At 37.0% G+C, this 25219-nt stretch overlaps 1 protein-coding gene across 3 annotated transcripts in view; it reads left to right on the forward strand.

The window, feature by feature from the left end:
* Window positions 1–25219, forward strand: part of DCDC2C (doublecortin domain containing 2C) — a 184875-nt gene that overhangs the window by 110581 nt on the left and 49075 nt on the right. For all 3 annotated transcript variants that reach the window (XM_078149064.1, XM_078149066.1, XM_078149065.1), the window contains exons 9-10: window positions 1241–1306; window positions 11918–11956. In XM_078149064.1, coding sequence (XP_078005190.1) covers window positions 1241–1306; window positions 11918–11956 — 105 coding nt within the window. The remainder of the gene's footprint in view (window positions 1–1240; window positions 1307–11917; window positions 11957–25219) is intronic.

Below are 25219 nucleotides of genomic sequence, written 5' to 3' on the forward strand. Positions count from 1 at the left end.
GATAACTTTTGGACTTGAACCCAGATAATTTGATTCCCAGGTTGGTCCTCTTTTTCTTCACCATACTGTTTCTTTTTTTTCTTTTTTCTTTTTTTTTTTTTGGCTAGGCAATGGGGTTAAGTGACTTGCCCAGGGTCACACAGCTAGTAAGTGTTATGTGTCTGAGGCCGGATTTGAACTCAGGTCGTCCTGAATCCAGGGCCGGTGCTCTATCCACTGTGCCATCTAGCTGCCCCTGTTTCTTTTTTTCAAATTAAATTTTATTTCAAAACTAACATAAATCTATTTTCTCTCCCTCCCATCCCCCACCCCATTGGGTAAAAAAAGAAAAAAATAAATTCCATATAATAAATATGCATAGTGAGGCAAAATAAATCCCCCTTATTAGCCACATTAAAAAAAGTCTCATTCTGCACCCTGAATCCATCACCTTTCTGTCAGAAGGTAGAGAGCATGCTTCTGTATGATCATGGATGATCATTGCACTGATAAAAGTTCTTACTGTTTTTCCATAACATTATATCCTTTGAATTACTGAGACTCTCCATTGCTATTCTGCTTATGCCCTATTCTGTTGCTCTGTGTGGTATCTGGTTTAGCAACTGCGTCTGGGTCTTCTTCTTCCTTGCTGTTCTCTGCCCATCGATTTCAGTTTGCCATCTTCCAAGTCACATCAACCAATCTTCATGCAAATACTTTCTTCTTAGCCCTCCTTGGATAAGCTCTAACCTGCTATTTCTGTATTTTGGTCCATGATTCAAGGAAAGCTAAGTGCTCTTTCTTAAGATATCATCTTAGTCATTTGTTCACTTCTTAAATCCTACCTTCACTAAGGCCTTATTGTATGTATGTATACATTCCCTCTTACATTTTCCTCAGACACTCATGTCAGACAGTAATTCTTTGGTAGAACCAGATGCATAATAGCCTCTTGGATTCTAAGTCCAAGGACCTGAGTTCAAATACTGACACTGTCACTATCTGGGTGACTTTGGGCAAGTGACTTGATCTCCCTGGTTTTCAGATTTTATAAAATGAAAGGGAGTGGGATTGGATGATCTTCAGGGTCTCTTCTAGTTCTACATCCTGTAATCTGAATGTGTAGTTGAGGTAACAACTTCAATTAAAACAAAAAAAAACCCTAAGTCATACTATATCACAAATTCTATTGAATTTTTTTTTGGACATTGACATTTTAAATGTACATGTATTTACCTCATGACCATTTTTTTTCCTCTAGAGACCAGCTGAAGAGATTAAAGATGATGAAGATATTTTTGACACAATCAGTAGCCATGATACCAATGTAAGTTTGTTACTTTTTCTTAACATCCTAGAACATATGGGAATGCCTTATCAATTATTAATTATCAGATGTACTTATCCATATGGGGGGAGGATACAGGTGAGAAAGAATAAGAGTCAAATTACAGATTTGAGAATTAAAGTTAGCATAGGATTGCAAACACAATATCTCATCTCCATATATATTTTTGCCCTTGGTAATTAGATTTCTAGGACATAATTCCTTTAATGCATAAAATGTTTATGCAGAAATAATCCTTAGTGGTATAGGGAATCTGTCTTAATTCTCATAATAATAGCTCACATTTATATAGCCCTTTAAAGTTAACAAAACACTTTACTTATATTACCTCATTTGATTTTCATAATAACCTTGTGAGGTAGATGCTATTATTATCCCCATTTTACAGATGGGAAAATGGACACAGAGAGGTTACATGATTTTACTAGGTTTATATCATTAGTAAGTGTCTGAGGGAGGATGCAAGCCCAGGTATTCCTGATTCACTATTCACTATACCACGTTATTTCTGTATAATCTCAGATTTTATTTCCTAATCATCATTTTTTAACCACTTATATACAAGTCAAAACTTTTGGATGAATCTTCCGTATTTTTTTTTACCTCTTTTATCCAAACACTTGCCAAGTTCTGCCAATTTTATCTCCCTAAGATCTCTAGAATTTTGTTCCTTTCCATTCCCACTATCATCATTCCAGTACAGATCCTCACTATTTCTCACTTGGTCTAATCTCTTTGAATCAGTTTCTCTGCCCAGAGTCTCTCCCCACTTCCAATCTATCCTTTACACCCCTTCCAGATTAATCCTACTGATGCGCAGACCAGACTATGCCAACTCTACTGCTCAAAACCCTTTAGTGGTTCCTACTGAATAAAAGTCAGGCTCCTTAGCCTGGCAATCATAGCCTTTTACAAATGAGCATCAATCTGTCTTTCCTGTATTTCATGTGTGTGTGTCTTTGTTCAAAGCCATTCCTTGTACTTGAAATTCCTTCCCTTTCCATCTTTGTAGAAATCCTCTAAGACACAGATCCAATGTAACCCATCTACAGTGGTCTTTCCTGAGGTTCCCTAATCACTAATGAGTTATCCCTGTCTTAGAACTCTTGGGTTCACTGATTTTCATTCCTTAGGTATTTATCTTTTATTTTATATTACAATATATTTGTATGTGTCCATGTTCTCACCTTTCCTACTGGACTGTAAACTTAAGGTCAAGGACTGCATTGCTTTTTCTTTATATCTCCTCTCCCTCCTTTGCATCCTGTTTCGTCAAGATAGGTGAAATATTCCAGCAGGCTTAGAGGTCTAGCACAGATGTAATGTGGTATACTGAGGTATCAGCTTTGGTGCCAGAAAATTTGGGCCCATACACTAATTCTGCTACTTACTACCTCTGTGACCTTGAGCAAATTGTTTTCCCTCTCTGAGCTAAAGTTTTCCTCCTTTTAAGATGAGATCATCCAACAAAATAATCTCTAATATCCCTTCCAGATTTAAATCCTACATTTAGTTAGTTTTATGTTTACAGAGGGCTATGTAAATGGAGCTGATGTCCTGTGAGTCTGAATTGGGTATGCTCTGTAGGTGGCAGTAGAAGCAAGTGTAAAGACTTCTAATTCACCATTATACTTTATGGTTTTGTTTGATGTGTCTGTATCTTTTAAAGTTGTGCTACCAATCCAGGCATTTTAGTATCATCAGTGTGTCACTGACAGAATTCCTGTGAGATTCCATGAAATGATGAGACCAAATTGTTTCCTTCAGAGAAGACCTATTCTTGATGAAACATAGCTTTATTTAAATAGATACAGAACTAATATGGCTAAAAAAATAGAATTTCTTCTTCTTGGAGTGTTATTCTTTCTTATTTTATTTCTAAGATTCTCAAGGTTTTTTTTTTTTTGCTTTTGAATATAGGACCGAAAACAAAACCAACTAATCTAACAAGTGATAAGGGAGCAATGATATTCCTGGCATGCTAATAGAATGAAATACCTACCTATTATTCTATTAGAAAGGGATCATCCATGTCATTGTGCCTAACTAGACTCTATGAGGATAAACTTTATGAGGTTTGCCCACACACTTTCTATAGAGAATCCACCTAGCACTGGAAGCCTTTCTTTTTAGTATTCCTTTTGTATTCCAGGGCTTCCAGCGTGCCACTTGGCTGGTCCATCTACTGTTTCTCATTGACATTACATAGCTGCTCTATTTCCTTTACTGGTGATACATACCTTTAACAAAGTCTTTTAATCTACTTCTCTAGTCCAAATCATCATTGCATGATGCAACCTGCTTATCTCCATCATGCTCTTTACATTTTCCTTTGAGTTATTTCTAATTCTAGTTCCTCTTATGTCGTGGTGGTCTATGCTTTATAGTCTTAGAACATCACCAGAAGATTATTAGTGCATGTATGTATATATTTATGTAACAAGCCCCTTGTGATCATTGAAAGCACTGGACAGTTTCCCAAAGCAATTTATCTCATTCTTTCCCTTCTACTCTGTTCTGGGCTCAGCTCATTGTCCATCTGCTGCTTTTGTCCAAGTTATATTGATGGACTAATTCTATTGTCTGTCCATTCAGCTGTATGTTATAGATAGAGAGAAAGGATGTGCCAGGCATTGTGCTAAGCACTGGAAATACAAATATAGGCAAACAAGTCAAGACCTGTCCTCAGAAAGCTTGCATTCAAATGGGGGGAAGACAATACACAAAGGTGAGCTGAAAAGGAAGGGTAAACAGATTTGGCAGCATGTTGTGGGGATGCCAGAAGATGTGTGAAGGCCTGGGTCTTGGCAAGAAATAAAGCTCATTCTCCAGAGTCTGGAGTCCCAGGAGTAGCTGATGTACAAGGTTCTGGCGAAATATAGATGATATGCTGTGGAGATGGCTGGAAGTCACAGCTTGAGCATTATGGACATTTGTTCCCAGGGGGATTCCAAGCAATTGATTTCTCTATTCTTACTACTGGGTTGCAGGGCAACTAGGTGGCACAGTGGATAGAGTGCTGGGCCCGGAGTCAGGAAGACCCAAGTTCAAATTTGGCCTCAGACACTTACTGCCTGTGTGACCCTGGGCAAGTCACTTAACCCTGTTTGCCTGAGTTTCCTCATCTGTAAAATGAACTGGAGAAGGAAATGGCAAAACACTTCAGTATCTTTGCCAAGAAAACCCCAAACAGGGTCATGAAGAGGAAATGACTGAACAACAGTAATTACTGGATTGCTAAGCATGCTAGAGAAAATAATGGAATTGAGGTCCAATGCAGATTTATGGTGCATAACCTTAGCGGGCCCCTCAGCTGCTTCCTGACAGTCCTGCTCTACTCTTATCAGCTCTTTATTTCATTATTCTGAATAACTTTTCCAAGGTTTTCCCTCTGTCCATGAAACCTTAAGTATAACATACTACACTTAATAGTAGATGGTTTAGCCTCCTATTTCACCGAGAAAACTGAAGCCATCTAGCAGAAATTACCTTAACTTCCTTCACTTAAAACTTAGTATCAGCACCCAGTCTTTTTATCCTTCCTTCTAGTTACAGAAGAGACAGGTAGCCAAACTTCTTCTGAAGATTAATCACCTTCCCATTCTTCTTGATCCCAGTTCCACCTTCCACCTCTAGGATTCTATTCTATTAATCAATTTTATGCTCTCATGTGTCTTCAATTCCTCCTTTCTTCACAAGTTCCTTTTCCTTTCCACAGTCACTCTCATCCATTTAATACCTTCAACCATCATCTCATCTCTCACTTCACTTAGTCTTTTATTATCAAATGTCTTTTTAAAAAAATCATTTGCACCCGCTACCTCAATTTCCTCATTGCTATCCTCAGTCTAATGCAATCATGGTTTCTAGTCCCATCATTACACTAAGTATTGTTCCTCTAAAGTTTGCCAGTGACTAAATAATTAAACCAATGGTCTGCCCCGTCTCAGTCCCCTCTCCCCACCCCAATCCTCAAAGCCTTTGGCTACTCATACATTTGACAATGGTAGATTACTCTTCCTTTGAGAATGCTATTTCTTCTCTTAGCTTCAGAGTTAATTTATTTCTCTGGTTCTCTGAACTCTTCTACTTCTTTGCCTCTTTTTCTGCCTGTTAATGCTCTTTCTGACATCTTTAGGTGAGTGTCCTCCAAGACTCTGTCCCAAGACTTCTTTTATTTTTTCTTTATATTCTTTCCCTTTACTTTCTCACTCATTCCCATTACTTCAGTAGTCCCTCCTAGGTAAGTGACTTCCAAATTGGTATATTTTTTTTTTTGCTTTTAGGCAATTGGGGTTACGTGACTTGCCCAGGGTCACACAGTTAAGTAAGTGTCAAGTGTTTGGTCTGAGGCCGGATTTGAACTCAGGTCCTCCTGACTTCAGGGCCAGTGCTCTATCCACTGCACCACTTAGCTGCCCCCCAAATTGGTATTTTTACCACTGAGTTCTTTCAAGGTCCAGATCTATTGTGGTAGTAATGCAGTACTGTAAGAAGAGTACAAAATCTAGAATCTGAGGAACTAGGTTCGAATCTTGGCTATGCTACTTAATATATATGTGACCTTGGAAAAATCACTTAGACCTTCTGGATTTTAGTTTCTTTATCTCTAAAATGAGATAAAATCTCTAAAATGCTCTAGATCATCTCTAAGGTCCTTTCCAGTTCTAAATCTGTGATAATGATGATGAGGATAATAATAATAACTAACATTTATGCAGCATTTACTATGTGCCAGATACAAGCACTTTATAATTATTATTTATTTAGTTGGGAAGAGGCAGTCTTTCACAAGTAATATAAAATTATTTTATATAATAATAATTATTACTATAAATATTATTATCCCCATTTCACAGAAGAGGAAACTGAGGCTAACAGGGGTTTAGTGACTTTTCTACCATCACACAGCTACTAGTATTTGAGGTCAGGTTTGAACTCAGGTCTTTCTGATTCTAGGCCCAGCACTCCATCCACTGTATCACCAAGCTGCTCCATGTTTCCAATTGCTTGCACTTGGATATCTCAAATATACCTAAAACCTATCATGTCTGAAACAAAGCTTATAAATCTTTCCCTCTAAATTTGTTTTTTTTTTCTGACTCTACTATCTTTGTCAGTGGTTCTCAATGTACTCAGTCTCTTGTGTTTGAAATCTTTGAGCTATCTTTAAGTCCTACATTTCTCCTTACCCTTCATGTCTAATCAGTTTTCAGGTTCATGTTGATCCCATCCTTGAAGCACTTCTAACATCTGTCACCTCCTTTCTATCTGCACTCATAATATTCTGGTACAAGGTCTTCCCACCTCTAGTTTCTTCCTCTTCTACTCCATCCTTCATATCAGTGCCAGATTAATTTTGATAATGAATGGGTCTGGCCTAATTCTTCTTCTCAAAGATTGTTAGTGGCTCCCCATAAGTACAGTTCAAACTCCTGTGCCTGAAATTTGAGACCTCCCTAACAGGGCATGATCTTACCTTTTTAGCCTTATAACAGTCTACTTCATGCCATGTATACTCTAGCCAAATTGTTCTCTTTGTTCCAGACAAACCCTGTGCTGCTCAAGCTTCTTGACTTTGTTCATGTTGTTCCTGAGGCCTAGAGTGTCCTCTTGCTCCTCTCTTTGCCTGCTGGATATCTACCTATCCTTTAATGCCAGCTCCAGGATACCTCGTCCATAAATCTAATTCTGAACCACATCCCCTAGTGGTAATAACCTTCACAAAGCACTTCTTGGGCAATATTTTGTACTGTAGTGTGACCTAATGTTTGTGTCTTGTTCTCCTGTAATAATGATGATGATGCTTGCAAGTTCTATGAGAGTAGGGATAGTTCTCTCAGTGTCTTGAATAATAAGTTTCTCAGTGTCTTTAACTGAAAGTTTAATAAAGATTTTTGTTTAATAAAGATTTTTTTGACTTACTGAATTAAGGGAAGCAGGGACCCTGTCTATCCCTATTTGAAAAAAAAATTCCCCACAGTGCCTAGCTATTCAATTCAACAAACCTACTATGTGCAAGATGCTTTATGTGAGTCTTTAAAAGATTCATTTCTACATGAATCTGAGCCATTCTTGGTGGGGGTAGTAGCAGGGAAGAGATAGTCTTTCACAAGTAATATAAAATATCAAACTCAACTTTACTATCATGCAATTTATTGGAAGATTTATTTTGTTGATTATGGAAAAAATCACCATTTAATTCAATAGATCAAAATACCTCTTCCAAGGTGTCTTTTGTAATCATTTAAGTTTACTTGAAAGATATAACATCAAAAATTCAGTAACCCTCTGATCATAAATTTGGGCAGCTAGGTGATGCAGCGGATACAACACTGGGCTTTGAGTCCAGAAGCCCTAAGTTCAAATTTAGCCTCAACACTTACTAGTTGTGTGAGTCTGGACAAGTCACTTAACTCTGTTTCTTTTAGTTTCCTTATCTATAAAACGATCTGGAGAAGGAACTAGCAAACCACTCCAGTATTTTTGCCAATAAAACCCCAATTGGGGTCATGAAGAACAGCTGAACAGCAACAATAGCTTATCATAAATATCAGAAGAGGTATAGAAGAGGGATATCTATGTGCAACAGAAGTGTTTGCCACTGGGTGGGAGAGATCCAGAATAGTAGTCCTAATTGAAGGAGGATTTCCTGACAATCATTAGGGCAAGAAGTAAGATATGAGAGTAATATGAAGAAGTATAATCTAGTGCCCCACTGTCAGTGTAGGTCCTCCAGATGCCGTTGTTTGCAGATGACATTGTGCTAGTAGCAGCAAGCCCTACAGCATTGTAGAGCCTTTTGGGAGAGATCTGTAATGCCTGAAAAGAGTTTTGCCTGGCTATCTATCCAGGAAAGACAAGTGGATGAAGAACATATATTACCCAGATGATGGCATAAAATTAGATGGAAAACCTAGAGAACTTAGCCAAGAGTATATATACATATATCTATATCTGTATCTATGTATCTGGGATGGAGAATACAAAGAGTTGATGAGTTGGGCCCAAAATAAACAGAGGGAGGAGAGCCAGTGAGCAGACTGCTTTAAGGAAACCACATTTCAGAAACAAAGGCCCATCTTTTCAAACCAATATTTTATCAGTGGTGTTCTAAGCCTTAGAATGCAACCATTTCTAAAGACTAGAAAATGAGTTGTATAAAAGGTGAAGGAAAGGTATATGGTGGGTAGGAGAAACATGTAACCAATGAGAAACTTCGAAGAAGAGCAAGAGTAAGAGATAATGTCAGAAAAATGTATGATAAGAAGAGAAGAGGAGTTGGGTTTCTGGTTAAAGAAATAACACATGGACAGTTTGAGTGCCTCACTAGTGTCTTCACAATGTCAGGAGGAAGGGAGAATGTTCTCCAGTACAACTGTTGAACCACCTGTCATGAATTATGGGAAAATACAGGCATAGGCAGATAAAGATTCCTGTATCCATTACTGGAGCAAGCATCCAGCTATAGATCATAGATTTATTTGAGGATGTGTGTGTGTGGCACTATGCTAGTCTGTGCAGCTACAAAGACAAGAATGGAATTGGTATCGTTCTGCAAGAAGCTTGTATTTCACCGAGAACTTATATATTTATTGAATTGATTTATGTGACTTTGAGGAAGTTCCTTAATTCACTCAACTTACTTGTACAATGCATATATAATGATAACTACCAAGTAGAGTTGCACCATGATGGTTGTTTTTATTTATTTCATTTATCGTGTTTCTAATGAGTCAACCAGATATTTCAGTTCAATCATTCTTTGACAATATTTCAAGTTCTATAGAACAAAGGAGCTATTGAAATGGGAGTCCAGGTTGTGATCAGAAAAAGCAGGACCTAACAGCAAGTGGTTTTTTTTTTTGGACTACTCTGTATGTCTGTGACACAGACACAGGTGAAGTGCAATGATTTTTTTGGAATTTTTAGAGAAGCAAATATAGTCCTTATTTTTCACATGATATCTTTTCATCTTGAGAATGCCTTCAGTATCTAATTACCCTGTCCTCTCAACTTCTGATGGTACTCTGGGCTTGAGGAATGCTTTTTTTTCATCTTCTGAATTGAATGTTGTCAGCATTCATTAATTAACTGATTTGAACAACCCAACTGTGAGGTAATAAAAATGAAAACATTTGTGTTTTTTTCTTTTTACTCATTTCTAATTGCATTTACCACACACAATTTTAATTTAATTGAATGCTTGAAAACAAATCGGAAGAAAAGGAGATGAGTTTTGTTAGCCTCTAATTCTTTGTGTTTAGATTTGCTTGACTGCAGAGTATAAGAAAAGGTAGATATTTCTGAAATTGAAATATCAAACAAGCAAAAATTTTTGCTTAGAGAGACAGACAGACAGAGAGAGACAGGTTGAATGAATGATTCTGGGAAGAAGGTGACTTGTAGAGAAGCTGGTCAAGAGTTCTCTCTTCCCAAGCTCTCAATAACTTACCCATCATGCAGGTACAGATCATTACTAATCAGATTCCAACAAGGAAGAAAATCTTATACAATGAAATTTGAACCTCTCTACAATAGGATTATAAATTTAGATTGGAAAGGACCCTAGTGGTCATCTTGTTCTTGAAGAAAATGAGACCTAGAGAGATTGTGACTTGCCTAAGGTAGGGAGTGACATGGTAACATCTACACTTAAGGACAGTCACTTTGGCAGCAGTGTGGAGTATTGATCAGAGAGGAAAGAGGCTTTTGGTAGGCCATTGTCACAGTACAGGAAGGCAATGATGAATGAAGATGGTGGCTGTCAGAGAGTTTGATGTAAGAGATGTTATGGAGGTAAAAAGACAAGGTTTGGTAACTGATTGGATATGTGGGATGAAAAAAAAAAGGTAACAAACCTGGAAGACTTGACTGAAATAGGGAAGTGGAAGGGTGAGTTTAGAGAGGTAAAGGTCTTGGTTTTAGATTTGTTTGACACTAACCTCTTATGAATTCTATATGCTCTCACAAATCTGAATGGCTCAAACATACTCCTCACTTTCTTGGCTCCATGTTTTTGTTCAAGCTATTTTCTTTTCATGAGGCATTGTGATATAATGGGAAAAAAAACCCACTAGAGTTGGAATAAGAGGATCCAGGTCCAAATTATGATATGGCCTTGGGCAAGTCACTCTTTGGGTCTCAGTTTCCTCATTTGTAAAATGAGGGAGTTGGATTAGAGAACCATTAAGATTCTTTCCTTCTCTAAATCCATAATTTTATGATGCTTTCCAGCTCTAGATCCTATAGAGCTGTCCCTCCCCTGAAGCCCCACTAATCTGCTTATTCAAGAGAGGGAGGACAGATGGACAGCTCAAATGCTCTACTGAATTCCTCAGTGTCAGGAGAAAGCAGCCTATCCACCCAGCTCAAACTTTAATTTTTCTAAGAAACCTTCCCTGAATTTCCTCAAACAGATGTGATCCATCCTTCCACTGAGCTCACTTGATTTTTTATTTTGCTTCTGACACGTCCTATTTTCTCTTGTACAGTCACTGTTGGTGTACCTGTAGCCCCTCTATTAGATTGTAAACTCCTTGAGGTTGAAATTGTGTTAGTTTTCATCATTTGTACCCTCCATAGAATCTGGTACAGGGTGATGCCCAGGGTATGTACTCTATAAATATTTACTGAATGGACTTGAATTTGTGGCTTTTGAAGTACCCTTTTCCTTCCATTTCCAAAAATGGTACATGTGGATGTGTATATGTTTGTGCGTGTATGTATACACACATACATACACACATAAACACATCTATATCTATCATATATACATACATACACACACATACATACACACACACATATATATGTAAATCAATCTATCTATCTATCTATCTATCTATCTATCTATCTATCTATCTATCTATCTATCTATCCATGCTTAAATTTCACTTAGTCTTGGGAATTTTACAATACCCCTGGAGGGATACGGAGATATCTGAAGTGAGGTCACTTCTATACTCTAAAATTCTCATTGATTTTAGGGTTGAGAATCCCTGTAGGACTGGAAGTACTAAAAATAAATTTCATGTTAAAGAGCTCTCAAAATAATATATGTTTAAGTAGCAATCAGGAATGGAAGAGGAAGGGAAGGGTATTTGCTATATGAAGATTGAATAAAATGTTCTAAGAGTCAGACAGGGCATCTAGGAGCTCTGGGCCTGGAGTCAGGAAGACCTGAGTTTAAATCCAGCCTCAGACACTTACTAGCTGTATGACCCTAGGCAAGTCACTTAACCCTGTTTGCCTCAGTTTCCTCATCTGTAAAGTGAGCTGGAGGAATGGCAAATCACTCCAGTATTTTTGCCAAGAAAACCCTAAATGAGTTCTCGAAGACTGGGACATGACTAAAAAGGACTAAACAACACCAAGGTCAGAAAGTAGCAAGGGCAGGGTCCACCAGAGCCATGAAAAAATAGTCAATGATGTATTAGCCCAGAAGGGGAAAACAGAAAGGGAAGGGGTGTGTGTGTGTGTGTATGTGTGTGTGTGCTCTCACATGTGTGTAAATAAAAGCTTTTGTTCCTTTTCCAACATACCCTTTGCAAGATAGTTGATTGCTACTTCTTTTTCTTTCTGTGACAGGAAACAGAAGAAAAAGCATACGAAGAGATTGAAAGAAAGGTTTGTATTAATACATCCTGTAGATTTATTTCTCCTCTACTGAAGAGTGGGATTTTGGTTTCTAAACTGTATATGGTAGAATAGTCATATGGGATAATATTTACAAAAGTACTCTGTGAGAGTAAAGCATGATATCATTTTAAGCCATTGTTATTATTACTATTATTTTTCTCATGATCATAACTATATTTATTATAATACAGTATACTATAGCAGGTAGGCAGATGACCTTAGAATCTGGAAAATCTGGGTTCAAGTCCTACTTCTGTTACCCACAGGTGACCAGGTTGTGAACCTAACTGCTTAGTGCCCTGGGTAATTCTTTAAGATAAAGATGTAGAACTGTTGAAGATCTACTTTGGTAGAAGGAATTTCTTTATGGGCAGTTTCCTATCCCAATGAAATCACAGATCCCGAAAAGATGATGATGATGATAGTAATAATAATTAATATTCATATCACATATTATTATATATTATAAGGGTTATGGTACTATTGGGGAAAGATGATGACTCTAGTGAGGTAGTTATGTTCTGTAAGAGGATGAAAAAACATTATCTTTATGATTATTTCATTGTTGTTATTGTTGTTGTTGTTGTTAGTCTGTGGATGACTGACAATAGCCAGGGACACATCATGTACATAATCTTCCACACCTTCATCCTAAATCTAGCATCTGGTTTCTTCTGGGTTAGCAACTGAACTTGAAGGAAATGAAATGTGCTAAAGCATTTTAAACGGGTGGGCCAATTCACTCTGAAGGGGAATGAAAAGCTGAAAAGTGGAAACCTTCCTGTATAGTGCATTAAACAGCCATCACCATAAGTTACGCCCAAGCTCAGCACCTCATGGAGTAATAGTCCCAATGATGGGATCCCCATCATTGTAGTACCCATGTTTAGGGTAGTCATAAAACCTGAACTCCAGAACTCTCCATCATGCTAAGGGCATTCGAATGGATTAAGCTGTGGGAAATAGATTGCCATATAGCTCAGAGGGGTTATGGTACCCTGAGGGGGGGAATATGATGGCTGCCTCTAGGTAGCTATGTTCTGTAGCAGTAGATTAAAAAAAACTGGGCAGACTTCCATTTTTATAATGCTGCTTTGAGCAGTTCTGCAGGAAACATTGAAGCTGATGAAACTTGAACACTGACTTATTTAATAGTCAAATGATGATAATTGTCTTCTCCCTATACTTTGCCCTTTCCTCCCCTAGGCCTAGTCAATAGTTCTATTTCAGAAAGTTATAATCATACTCTTTTATGATTTTTTTTATTGACATTTTTGGGTTATTTTCACAGAACTAAAACATAGTCTTATTTCCTGGCTCCATTTTTACTATATAGATGTTTAGTGAATGGGAGACAGTACAAAGAGAACTGGACCATGATCCTAGAGAAGACCATAGGGTCTAGTTTTTGTTCTTCCACTAACTTGCTTGGTGTCCTTGGGAAAGTAATTATAACCTCTCTATGCCTCAGGTTCCTCCTCTGTAAAATTAAGATAACATTGGCCCTGATTACCTTACGGAATTATTGTGAGGATTAAATGAGATCCTTAATGTGAAGGTGATTTTTAGAACACTATGTGCTATATGCTAAACTAGGAGCTCCTTCAGAGAAGGGTATGTTTTGTTTTGCTTTGTTTTGCCTTTCTTTGTATCCTTAGAAACTTAGCACAGTGTCTGGAACAAAGTAGCTCTTAATAAATGCTTGTTGGGGGAAATGGATCAGTTGTGTAAGATAGGTATAGTAGCTATCTATTAACCAGAAATTTTGATGAAGTTGCCCTTCTTTTTTTGAAAAAGAAGGTATAGGAGAGTTTATCTTAATTAGCTAAATTGTAAGCTTTTCTGGAGGATGTACTATGTACTTAAGTACATTTCATTTCTTCCCCTCCTCCCAAATACCTCAGCCCACTCTTAGTGTATCACACATAGTAGCCTCACAATAAAGAAATATTTGTTGATGTGACGTTTTGCTGGTCATGAATCTTTCATTACCTGTCTGCGTAGCATCTTAAACTATTATAGCTCTTTGACATATGGAGGCTAAAAATTGCCTCCAGAAATAGAACAAACACTCTAAATCAGTATGAAGCACACTTTAAAAAGTTCTTATTTTTTGATGTGTTTCAAAATGTAGATTATGTCCAGTTGAATTGGCTTGAAAATTGCTAAGCAGAATTGACATTTATGTAAACCAAAAAAAAACCAAACCCAAAACCAAAAATCCAACCTATCACAACTAACAATTGAAAAAAATCACAAAACCTTCAAAACAAACTATGTTCTTAGTGGAACTCTTTGTGAGCCCAAACTATTACTGGCTTTGCAGGTTCAGATGTTCTTTGGTCCATGGGCAGGTTCATGGCTTTCTTAATGCATAGAGAACTGCAACTTGACTACTTGGTAGCAAATATTTAACTTGATTATTGTGAACAAGTCTGATCTAGAGAGTTATTAAATGGAGTTCTAATTTATAGCTGATGAAAGCAAAGAGAAGAAATAATGGTAATAATAATAATTACACATTTATAAGGCACTTTGTGGTTATAAATGGCTTTCATATATGTTATCCTTATATTCTTATAAAAATGCTTTGCAGGGAGCTAATTCTTGGAAGGATGAATCACAAAGTTAAAGTATTGTACTTAAACTTAGACTGTCACCTTTAGCAGCTAGAATATTCGCTAACAAAAGAACACTAGGAATATTTTGGGATATTCAATTGTTTCTATTATAGTTAATGTTCTTATATAAAAATCATTTCCGACTTCCAAGTGTCTAGAAACATTGCAAAAGGTACCAGGTTATGCATAAAAAATAATAAGAATGTAATGTGAATTATACAAAGTTCTTGCCAAAGCTAAGAAAACAATTATAATTCTGGTTAATCATGTGCATGCTATTAGGTAATAAAGTCCCATAGTTTAAGATTTTAGCATTTGCATTGAACATGAAAGTATGAAGTATTACATTACATTTTAGAACGACTTTTTGCAAGTTTCATGATAATATTAAAGATAATTAAAATGGCATCAAGGCAAAACACATTAAATATGTAGGCACAGAAATAAGACTATAGCAAAAAAAAATTTTGCATCTTCGATAGTGAACACCAAGCATTTATTGAGTGATGTCTATGTATACAGCAATAGTCTAAATGTCCTAGGGAAATGACTGGGTAGACATAATTGGGGGAACAAAGGCTGATATCATTGGATTATAGATTTAGAGTTAACAGAGATGTTTATAGGTCTCTAGACCACCTACTCCCTTTAATTTTATTAGGAAGGTGAGGCCCAGAGAAATCTAAGTATTTACTCGTGGTTCCACATGTAGGAAGTAGCAGAGTTGGCATTAGAACTCAGGTCCTCTTGACTTCCAAGTCCAATATCTTTTCCACTGCACCACACTTGGAGATGGAAATAAAGATTAGACCCTTGCCTTTGAGGAATGATAAGAGATAATTTTGAAGCAGTGGCAATGATTACCCATGCCAATTAGTGAGCCTTATTCCTTGAGTAAAGTTACTTTGTGTGTGTGTATAGTTGTGTGCCCCTTGTTCTGATGGTACCTCCTCTCTGGTCTTTATTCAGATTTGGGCCTTGAATGCTTTAGGCATGAAGCATTGAGATACATTCTTGACCGTAGGTTCCAGGTTATTTGCTGTAGGACTAATGGAAGACATACTTGAGGTGGTGAGTCTTGTATATCTTCTCCTACATTTTGTGATACCGAGCATGAGTTGGCAAATTCCTGATTTACATTTTATTGATCCAGAGAAATTCTTCATCAAGTAGTTCTGGGTAGCTAAACTGGAACAGACATCATCAGTTTTGTGAAAAAGGAGTGAATAGATAGAGGTGTAAGTTGGTTCCTCAGCTGTTCAGGTTATAAGAACGCAGCATTTCTCACGTGGCTCTCTTTTTTATTGGGGAGAATCTCCCAGGGAATGGGATCAGTCTTTGGCCCTGATCTTTCTTCACGCGCTCTTTGGGGTGCTTATTTGCTCTTATGGTTCATACTAGCCTTTGTATTCTCTTCTTTCCCAGACTATGTTTCTAGCCCTGATGGTTCACCAGAACTGTAACGAGGGTGGGGTGACTAGGGCGTTGACCTTGGACATCCAAATACAGAGAATGCTGACAACATTTACATTCCTTTAGCAGAACAGAAATAACTTAGCTTAGTACCTCATTAGAAAGAATAATTAAACTATGAAGAAACCTCAAGGCTCTTGATTCCTCCTCACCAATAGCCTCCCACCAGGCTGAGCTTATCCCCCATCTTGAGTGGAATAGACCTCCTGTGTTCTAGAGTCTCTGTTTCCCCTGTCCCCTCCCAAACTGAATTTGTCTTAAAAGATTGATTTGAGGGTACTTTTATTATAGCTCGTCCCTAGTATGTTTTGTAAATATTGCCGAGGATATGAAAAATGCTGGTTACATCTCTGCCTTTTACCCTCTTGTCAGCGCCATAGAAACATCTCCTTTAGGAAAGCTTTCATAATCTGCTTGCTCTTCTCCCCTTACCACAATATGCATTCACACAATGCACACAACACACACATGCACAACTAAAGATGGAGATTTAAAGCAAGAATTTTAGTATAAGGAGTACTGAATGATCCTGAGATTTTGGCTGCTGAATCCCTTAGTACAGTGGCCATTTGTGGCCCTCTAGGTCCTCAAGTGTGGCTCTTTGACTGAATTGGATTAGTATTATGTATGTGTGTGTGTGTGTGTGTGTGTGTGTGTGTGTGTGTGTGTGTGTGTTTTAAATCACCAGCAATGTATTTCCCTCATCTAACAGGAAATCCTAGGCCATGAGTTAGTTACTGCTGGGAAGTTCCCCAGACTAAAGGTTCATCATGGCTTGCAAATCATCCAGGACTTTTGAAATATTAGTGAAGTCCAAGCTTTGTCAGCCCTTAACTACAAGGAAAGACTTTGTGGATGGGCTTTTGTTGTGTGGTGACCACCTTTGCACAGTACCTGACTCATAGTAGGTCCTTAACAAATGTTTGCTGACTTGACTTACTAAGTACAGAGAGCCTTATAACTAGTTGGGCTATGAGAGGATGAAATCTTTGGCTGCAGTTATTCTCCAAGATCATCTACTGCATTGTAGAGGAGTTGTGAGCAGCATCTGTGGAAGGAGTTCTCATACTGGTGAAATCAATTACGGGTTTTGGAAGTATTAAAATATGTGCTCTGCTATTTTTCTTAATTAAAAAAAGTTTTTATTATGGACTTAAAGATGAATAAAAAGAAACAATTTTAATCTATAATAGAACTATTCACACCAAGATATACTTTAGCATTATAGATACAAAAAATTACACTCTAGTATACAAAATACACAGTAACAACTAATCCAGTCTATTTCCTCTCTGGATCTGTTTCCATATATTATTGTATACATGGAAACCTTTTATTGTTCTACTATATGCTTATACTATGCTATTCTAGTTCTGCTTTCTTTGTTTTGTGTTATTATCTATGTGTTTCCTAAAGTCTTTCTATCCCTCATATTTCTTTATTTCACTGAATTGATTTGTTCAGATATTTAGGCAGTTGTGGGGCACATTGCATAGAATGCTGGACCTGCAGTCAAGAAGACCTGAGTTAAAGCCCCACCCCACTCAGTAGCTATGTGACCCTGGGCAAGTTACTGAACCTCCCTAAGCTTCAGTTTCCTTATCAATAAAACATGGATAATAATAACACCTCACAGGGTTGTTGCAAGGCTAAAATGAGATAATATTTGTAAAGTGCTTTGCAATTCTTAAAACACTATGCAAATGCTAGCAATTATTAGCTATTATTGTTCCCCAAATGCTGAATATGCAGGTTATGTCCAGTTTTTCACTGTTATAAATAAGGTAGTTCTTTGGTGCTTTTGAATGTGTGTGTGTGTGTGTGTGTGTGTGTGTGTGTTTTAGGCAATTGGGGTTAAGTGACTTGCCCAGGGTCAGACAGCTAGTAAGTGTCAAGTGTTTTGGTCTGAGGCTGGATTTGAACTCAAGTCCTCCTGATGTCTACTATGCCACCTAGCTGCCCCTTTGGTGCTTTTTCTAAGCAAGAGAAATGTATCAGTTCATTTTCCTGAAAGGTGGAATTTGTTCCAGCCCATGGAAATTTGGTTGAGGATTTTGTATTTCATCCTAAGGGCAATAAGGAGTACTGAATGTTTTTTTTTTTCCTATTAGTTGGGTGATATAGCCAGACTTGTGTTTTAGAAATATTAATTTGGTAAAGGAAGAGAATAGAGACAAGGAGGCCAAATGGGAGGGTATTTAGATATTCCTTGTGAGAAGTGATGACAGTCTCAACTAAGGTAGAGACTTTGAGTTTGGAGAAGGGGCTGGGTACAGGAAATGGTGCAAAGGTAGAATTGATGAGACTTGGTAACTGATGGGATAGGAGATTTGTAGGAGAGTTAAGAATGATTCCGAGTTTGTATAGGTGACTGGAAGGATTTTGTTGCCATTAATAGAAATGGGGGACTTAGGAAGAAGAATGGATTTGAGGGAGAATCTGATGAGCAACCTTTTGGACATGTTGAGTTGAAATGCTTACAGGAGATGTCTAGTGGTAATGCAAGACTGCAGTTCGAGAGAGAGAGATTAAGGCTACTATCCTAGGTTTGTTAGCCATTTATATAAAGTTGGTTATTGAAGTAATGGGGATTAGAGAACAGAAGAGGTTCCAGGATAGAGCCTTATAACCTGTTCACACTTAGTAGACAGGGAAGACTATGGTGATTTAGTCAAGGAGATTGAGAAGGGTTCACCAGATAGGAAGAGTGAAACCAAGAGAAATCAATATCCAGAAGGAAGAGATGGTCAACAGTGTTGAAAGTCACAGGGAGTTCAAGAAGGATGATACCTAGAAAAAGGCTATTATTGATCTCAGCATCTCTCCCAGTGCCCAGCACATCACTCTGCATGGAGTAGAAAGTCAATAAAGAAATGGTGATGGAATGAATAAATGAATATTTTTCAGTGTTTGCCACTACTGATGGAAAAGTTGATTACAGCAACTTAGTGAATTAAAATATATGCAAAAGCCTATAACAATAATTTATTCTTCTTGGATGCCTTATCAGTCAGTAAATTGAGGGTTTCCATTTAATTAGCATTGCCAGACCTGCCAATAAAACCAGGAGTCTTTGTGATGGAGTATTGTCTCTGGCTTAGGATTTTTGTGATAAAAATGATAGTGACATTGATCCCTCTATTGATTTTTAAAATTCATTGCCTACACAATATCTTTACTATTTCTCTCTTTTTATTATCTTGATACTATTCTGTCACCAGAGCTAAGTATTTTATGACTTCCTTTTGAAGCAAGGTCAATATTGATCAAGGTAGGAGACTCAAAAAGCTAAGTGCAAGTCATCGATAATGCTAAGTGGGATCTTGGTGAATTAAGTATTAAGTAATGAAAGTCTTAGAGATGACAAGTCACCAGAAAAATAAGGAATGAATTTCATTATCCAGACTTAGGATATTATGTAAATTATTCATAAAATTTTCCCTTAAAAGTTCAAAATGGTATATAATATAGAAGTCTATGCAAAGTTCAGCTGTAAGATATTTCAGCTATTTAAATGATGTTGCATTATTGAACTGGCATGAGTGAGGGATCTAATAGCACAAGGGAGTGTTCCATTGAAGCAAATTCTGTGTGGCATGTAAATTATTCAAAATGGTCAGAATAACAACAAACAAACAAACAAACAAAAATAACAACTTGAACTTTATAGTGGTTCCCTCACAACAACTCTCTACCTATCTATGAGGTAGATAATGAAGGTATCATTCTCATCTTAAAGTAGAAGAAATATGTTCAAGTTAAATGACTTGCCCAGGGCTACCCAGGACTAATAAGTGTGAGCATTGGCTTTTGAACCTGCTTTTTTTTTTTTTTTACACCACTGGAACTCCTTTTTAGACAAAAGAAACAGTGGACTTAAAAATGCACTAGGTAATCTGGGTTCTTCTTGTTCTACCACTTACTATACCATGTGACTCTGGGTAATATGCCTAATTTTTCTGAGCCTCAGTTTCCTCAGCTATAAAATGCGATTGATAATTTATGTTCTATATGAGATAATAGATGCAAAACTCTTATACATTTAAAAGTATTATACACACAAAAATCATTAGAATTGATCTTGACTGAAGGAGAGCAAGGCCATAGGACTTAGAGTATCCCCTTCCCTTCCCACCTATCTCTAATTTTAGGAAACTAGATGAAATAAGCAGAGGTATGGTATAATTGTCATAGATTAGAGTTTCCCAACTCATTCTGTATAGGAATATTTGTTTAAAATTCCTTATAACTGTTGTTTTTCAGTCATTTCAGTCATGTCCTACTCTTCATGATCCCATTTGGAGTTTTCTTGGCAAACTGGTTTGTCATTTCCTTCTCCAGCTCATTTTACAGATGAGGAAACTAAAGTAAACAGGGTTAAGTGACTTGCCCAGGGTCACACAGCCAGTAAATGTCTGTTGAACTCAGGGAGATGAGTCTTTCTGACTTCAGGCCTGGTACTCTAACCACTGTACCACTTAGTTGCTGTCCTTGTAACCAGATCAACAAATTTCTGTCACTTTGGGTCATCTGTTTGAACCCATGTCCAAGCATGCATAGGACTACAGTAGTATTTTATGTCTATGAAAATTGAATATTACTGTAGTAAGAAATTCCTATAGGATCAATGGGGTGGGGTGTGTATATGTACACTAAAATATTTCTAGAATGTTGTGACCAATGTGTTATATCCAAGCAGCTAGAATAGGGTACATGGGAATGGAAAGAGTTTCTTTTAATTCAACTCAATGTCCGCTTTTTGACTTATAGGAGATGCTTTAGTCTAGTCAGGCCTATCCTGTCTTCTTTGAGGGTAGCTGAATTTACAATCCTAATTCCGTGAGTAACAATATCCTCATATGCCTCTAGCCATCTGCACTTTTGGACAGATTTGTATTCAAATACAATTGTTTTCACTGAACAACCCATATTGTAGCTCCCATCCACATCTGCCTGATATAAAATTTGTATTTTCCTCTGACCCATTCCTGGGGTCCAGTGAGTTGGTCATGCCATTTTTGACGCATAGGAAAATAAACCCTGACTTGCGAAAAAGTCCAAGCCAAAACATTAAGCAGAGATCTGATTAGAAATATGATACCATTTGAAACATTTTCAGTCATTTGGGTCCTTTAAGGGGCAGCTTGGGTAGAAGGCCAGTCTTGATATGGGGAAGACCTGGGTTCAAGCTCTGCCTCTGACAGGTTACTTGGGTCCTATTCCCCTTTCATTGACCCAGGCAGCATTCCCAGACCATGTGTTAGAAGTCAACATTGGTGGAAGCACTTTCTATCCTGAGAGTTCCTTATACCATGAAATAAGAAGTGCCATCTATATTTATATATCTGGACTTATGTATGTTTGTGTATACACACACACACACACACACACACACACACACATATATATATATACACACACACACACACATATATATATATACACACACACACACACATATATACATACATACATACACACACACACACACACACATATATATATATACACACACACACACACACATATATATACATACATACACACACACACACATGCATTCGTATCTGTGTGTGTGGGTGTGCATATATAATGCAGCTAGGTTGCACAGTGGATAGAACTCATCTCCCTGAGTTCAAACATGGCCTTGGACACTTACTAGCTTTGTCACTCTGGGAAAGTCACTTAATCCTATTTGCCTCTGTTTCCTCATCTGTAAAATGAGCTGGAGAGGGAAATGGCAAATTACTCTTGTATCTTTGCCTAGAAAACCCCAAATGGGGTCATGAAGAATTAGACATGATGGAAATGACTGAAAAACAAGAACTACATATATATATATATATATATATATATATATATATATATATATATATATATATATATATATACACACACACACACACACACACATACATATATATGTGTACACACACACACACACACACACACAGAGAACTATTTATATTGCAGGGACCAAACGATTTGGGTATCAGGTTTCTGGCATATCTCTAGAACCTAAAATAGAACTTACAGTAAGAGATTAAAAAAAATAAATCCTTCAAATTAGCAACTTGTGTGGCTTATGAGAAATTTGGATAGGCAGGCTGGATCCCACTCTGGGAGGGTATTTTAGGTGAATTGATTACTTGGTTTCTCTAAATTGACAGCCACATTTTGGTGAAAAAAAATTCCTTCCCTTGAGTAGTTTCGAGGAAAAGAAAATCAGAAACATGAGGCGGAAAGAGGCTTGAAGGTCCACAGGCACTCAGAATTGACAAATTAGATTTTTCAGGAGCCCTTTTTCTTCATTCCACATATCTTCTGTGAACTTGGCAGCCTTCCCCCCAGAGAAAGCCAAGATGAGAAATAGCAGCACTGTGGTAAATAGGGACTGAGGGTCTCTCCCTACTCTTCAGAATACACCAAGATTCTATAACATGGAGCCATATAATATCCTGCCCCAGCCAGGGCATTCATTTTCCCATTTTTTGATCATTAGGGTTTGTCTACATTGATATTTGAAGGGGGAAAAAACTCTAGGCCTGTGCAAAAAAGTAGTCCCATGAAAGCAGATCACATTGTTGGCTTATTAAGCTGGAATGAAAAATAGACTGTTCTTTACAAACTGCAGTAGTGGCTGCAGGAAATCTGAGTTGCCTATTTATAGTCATTCAAAAACACACGTAAAATTTAATGAACATATTGTAGGCATAGCCCAAATATGGATTTTTTTTTCAAAATTAGGATTTTTTTTTGTTATTCTGGAGGATGTTGGCATGAAGACGCTTTTAAGTTATGTTTTGATTTCATTTCCTGTGATTAGCTCAAATGGAGTGTTCATTCTTCCAAGAGGAAGACCTTGCCACAGAGATCCTTGTATTTATCACATCTGTCTGGCTAACCATAACTTGTGTACTTGGACCTAATGAATAAGGTTGTGTTAGAATAGCAGCTGGCATCCAGGTCTATTGAATCTGATAACAGGGCAGGCTAGATGACTCCAATCATATTGTTTGCTTCTCCTGTGGAAAAAAATAAAACAAAACCCAACTCTCTCTTTCTTTCTCTGTATATATGTATGGATCCATACATACATACCACACATATATGTCGTTTGGGCTTTATGGCCAACTATCCCTCCCACCAAGCTGCCTCTCTTATATAGATGTGTGTGTGTGTGTGTATGTATATATGTGTATATGCATTTGTATATGTGTATGTATATATAATATAGATGCATACATATACGTATATATATCTCTGTGTGTGTATGTATATATATATACACACACACACACACACACACACACACACATACACATACATGCCTATTAAAGTTTAAAATTGTGTGAAGACTTTTAGGTACCCTGTGTATCTCTAAATATAATGATATATATTCTCTATAGAAACACACAAATATATTTATAAATATATAATAAATAAGTACACATATCCACAAATATATTCTCTCTCTCTAGAAACACACACATAATATATATCTATAATATATTAAAAGTTTATGTATGTAATTTGTTCATATATAAAAGTACATATATAAAGTTTCCTTATACGGACATATAATAAGGAAACCTTTTGGACATGTAATGCATAAGAATAATTATTAAGGTAATGATGATAAGTCACAATCTCCAAATACTTTTACAAGATAGTCTGACTATACATGTATGGAAGTATGCTAAGCAGACTTTAGCACCTGTTTAGTAAGACAAATTAATTAAAATAGGAAGTGAGCATGTGGGCAGTTACTGTGAACTCTTCCCTCACCTTGCTCTGATTTCTCTCCTCTTTCCTCAGCCACTCTCTTGTGTTCTGGAATCTCTTTCTCCCTCCCCTAGTTTGGGGCAACTTTTGTGCTACTTGCCCCTGGGGTGTGTGCACTTAATTTCTGGTGCTTTTTTCTCAGGTGGAAAATTTCCTTAATTAAGACTTTGACATATATGAGGTTTGAGAATTACAAAATATGATATGCTGTATGGGAAGGGATAGAGAAAAGTCATTTTTCATTCTACATGACAATTTCTTCAAGGCCTTTGATGTAGTAGATTTCCTGATACATTAAAATGTTTACATTACAGATCATCAACTACTTGGCAGAGACTTGATTGTTAGGAAACTTTTCTAAATGAGGATGAATCAGAAATGAGAATGCAGAACTTCAAATGAACTGGGTTAATGGAAAAATGACTCCATTTGATTTACAGGCTACTTTGCCTAGAAAGGTATATGTTATTTAAAGTAAGCTCTGAGAGGCTTGAGTGGATGGACAACTGGCCTTAGAATAAGGAAGACCTTTGCCTATGATACATGTATGTCTCTGGACAAATTAATATAGCCTCCAGTGTCCCCAGACAACTTTCTTTCTTTCTTTTTTCTTTTTTTATTAATTTATTTTGATTTATCAACAATAACTTCCATAAGCTTTTGAGTTTTAAATTTTTCTCCCCTTGCCTTCTCACCTCCCTCCCCAAGATGGTGCGCAATCTGATATAGACTATATATATATATATATATATAAGGCAATTGGGGTTAAGTGACTTGCTCAGGTTCACACAATTAGTAAGTGTCTGAGGCCAGATTTGAACTCAGGTGTTGCTGACTTCAGGGCTGGGTTCTATTCACTGTGCCACCTAGCTGCCCCTAGGCAACTTTCTAAAACATTAATTTGAATAGACAATCTTCATTGGTAGTGGGGGTTTCCTATAGCAATTAAATAACAGTTCTGGTTCTCTCTCCCCACAAATTAATCAAATAAAGCCATGGAAAAATGTCAAACACAATGTGTATATAACATGCACATATATATATATATTTGTAGAAGTTATTATTATATATACATATATATATATATACACACACTGTCTTTTAACACATTTCCCCATATTTTGATTTTTATTATTTTTGATCAATTTCACTAATATTATATATTATACAATGCACATATGCATACACACAGTGCAATGTACACAATATACACATGTGCATGTATGATGCAATATCATAATAAACACATGTGTATGCATATACTTATGTATATGTGTACATATGTATGTGTACATATGTATATCTACATATCTGTATGTGTGTGTATGTCTGCATGTATACACAGACATACACACATACTCCACAGTGTCAG

This window comes from Phascolarctos cinereus, unplaced genomic scaffold, assembly GCF_003287225.1.
Source record: "Phascolarctos cinereus isolate Bilbo 61053 unplaced genomic scaffold, phaCin_HiC Scaffold_2;HRSCAF=192, whole genome shotgun sequence".
Classification (NCBI taxonomy): Eukaryota; Metazoa; Chordata; class Mammalia; order Diprotodontia; family Phascolarctidae; genus Phascolarctos; species Phascolarctos cinereus.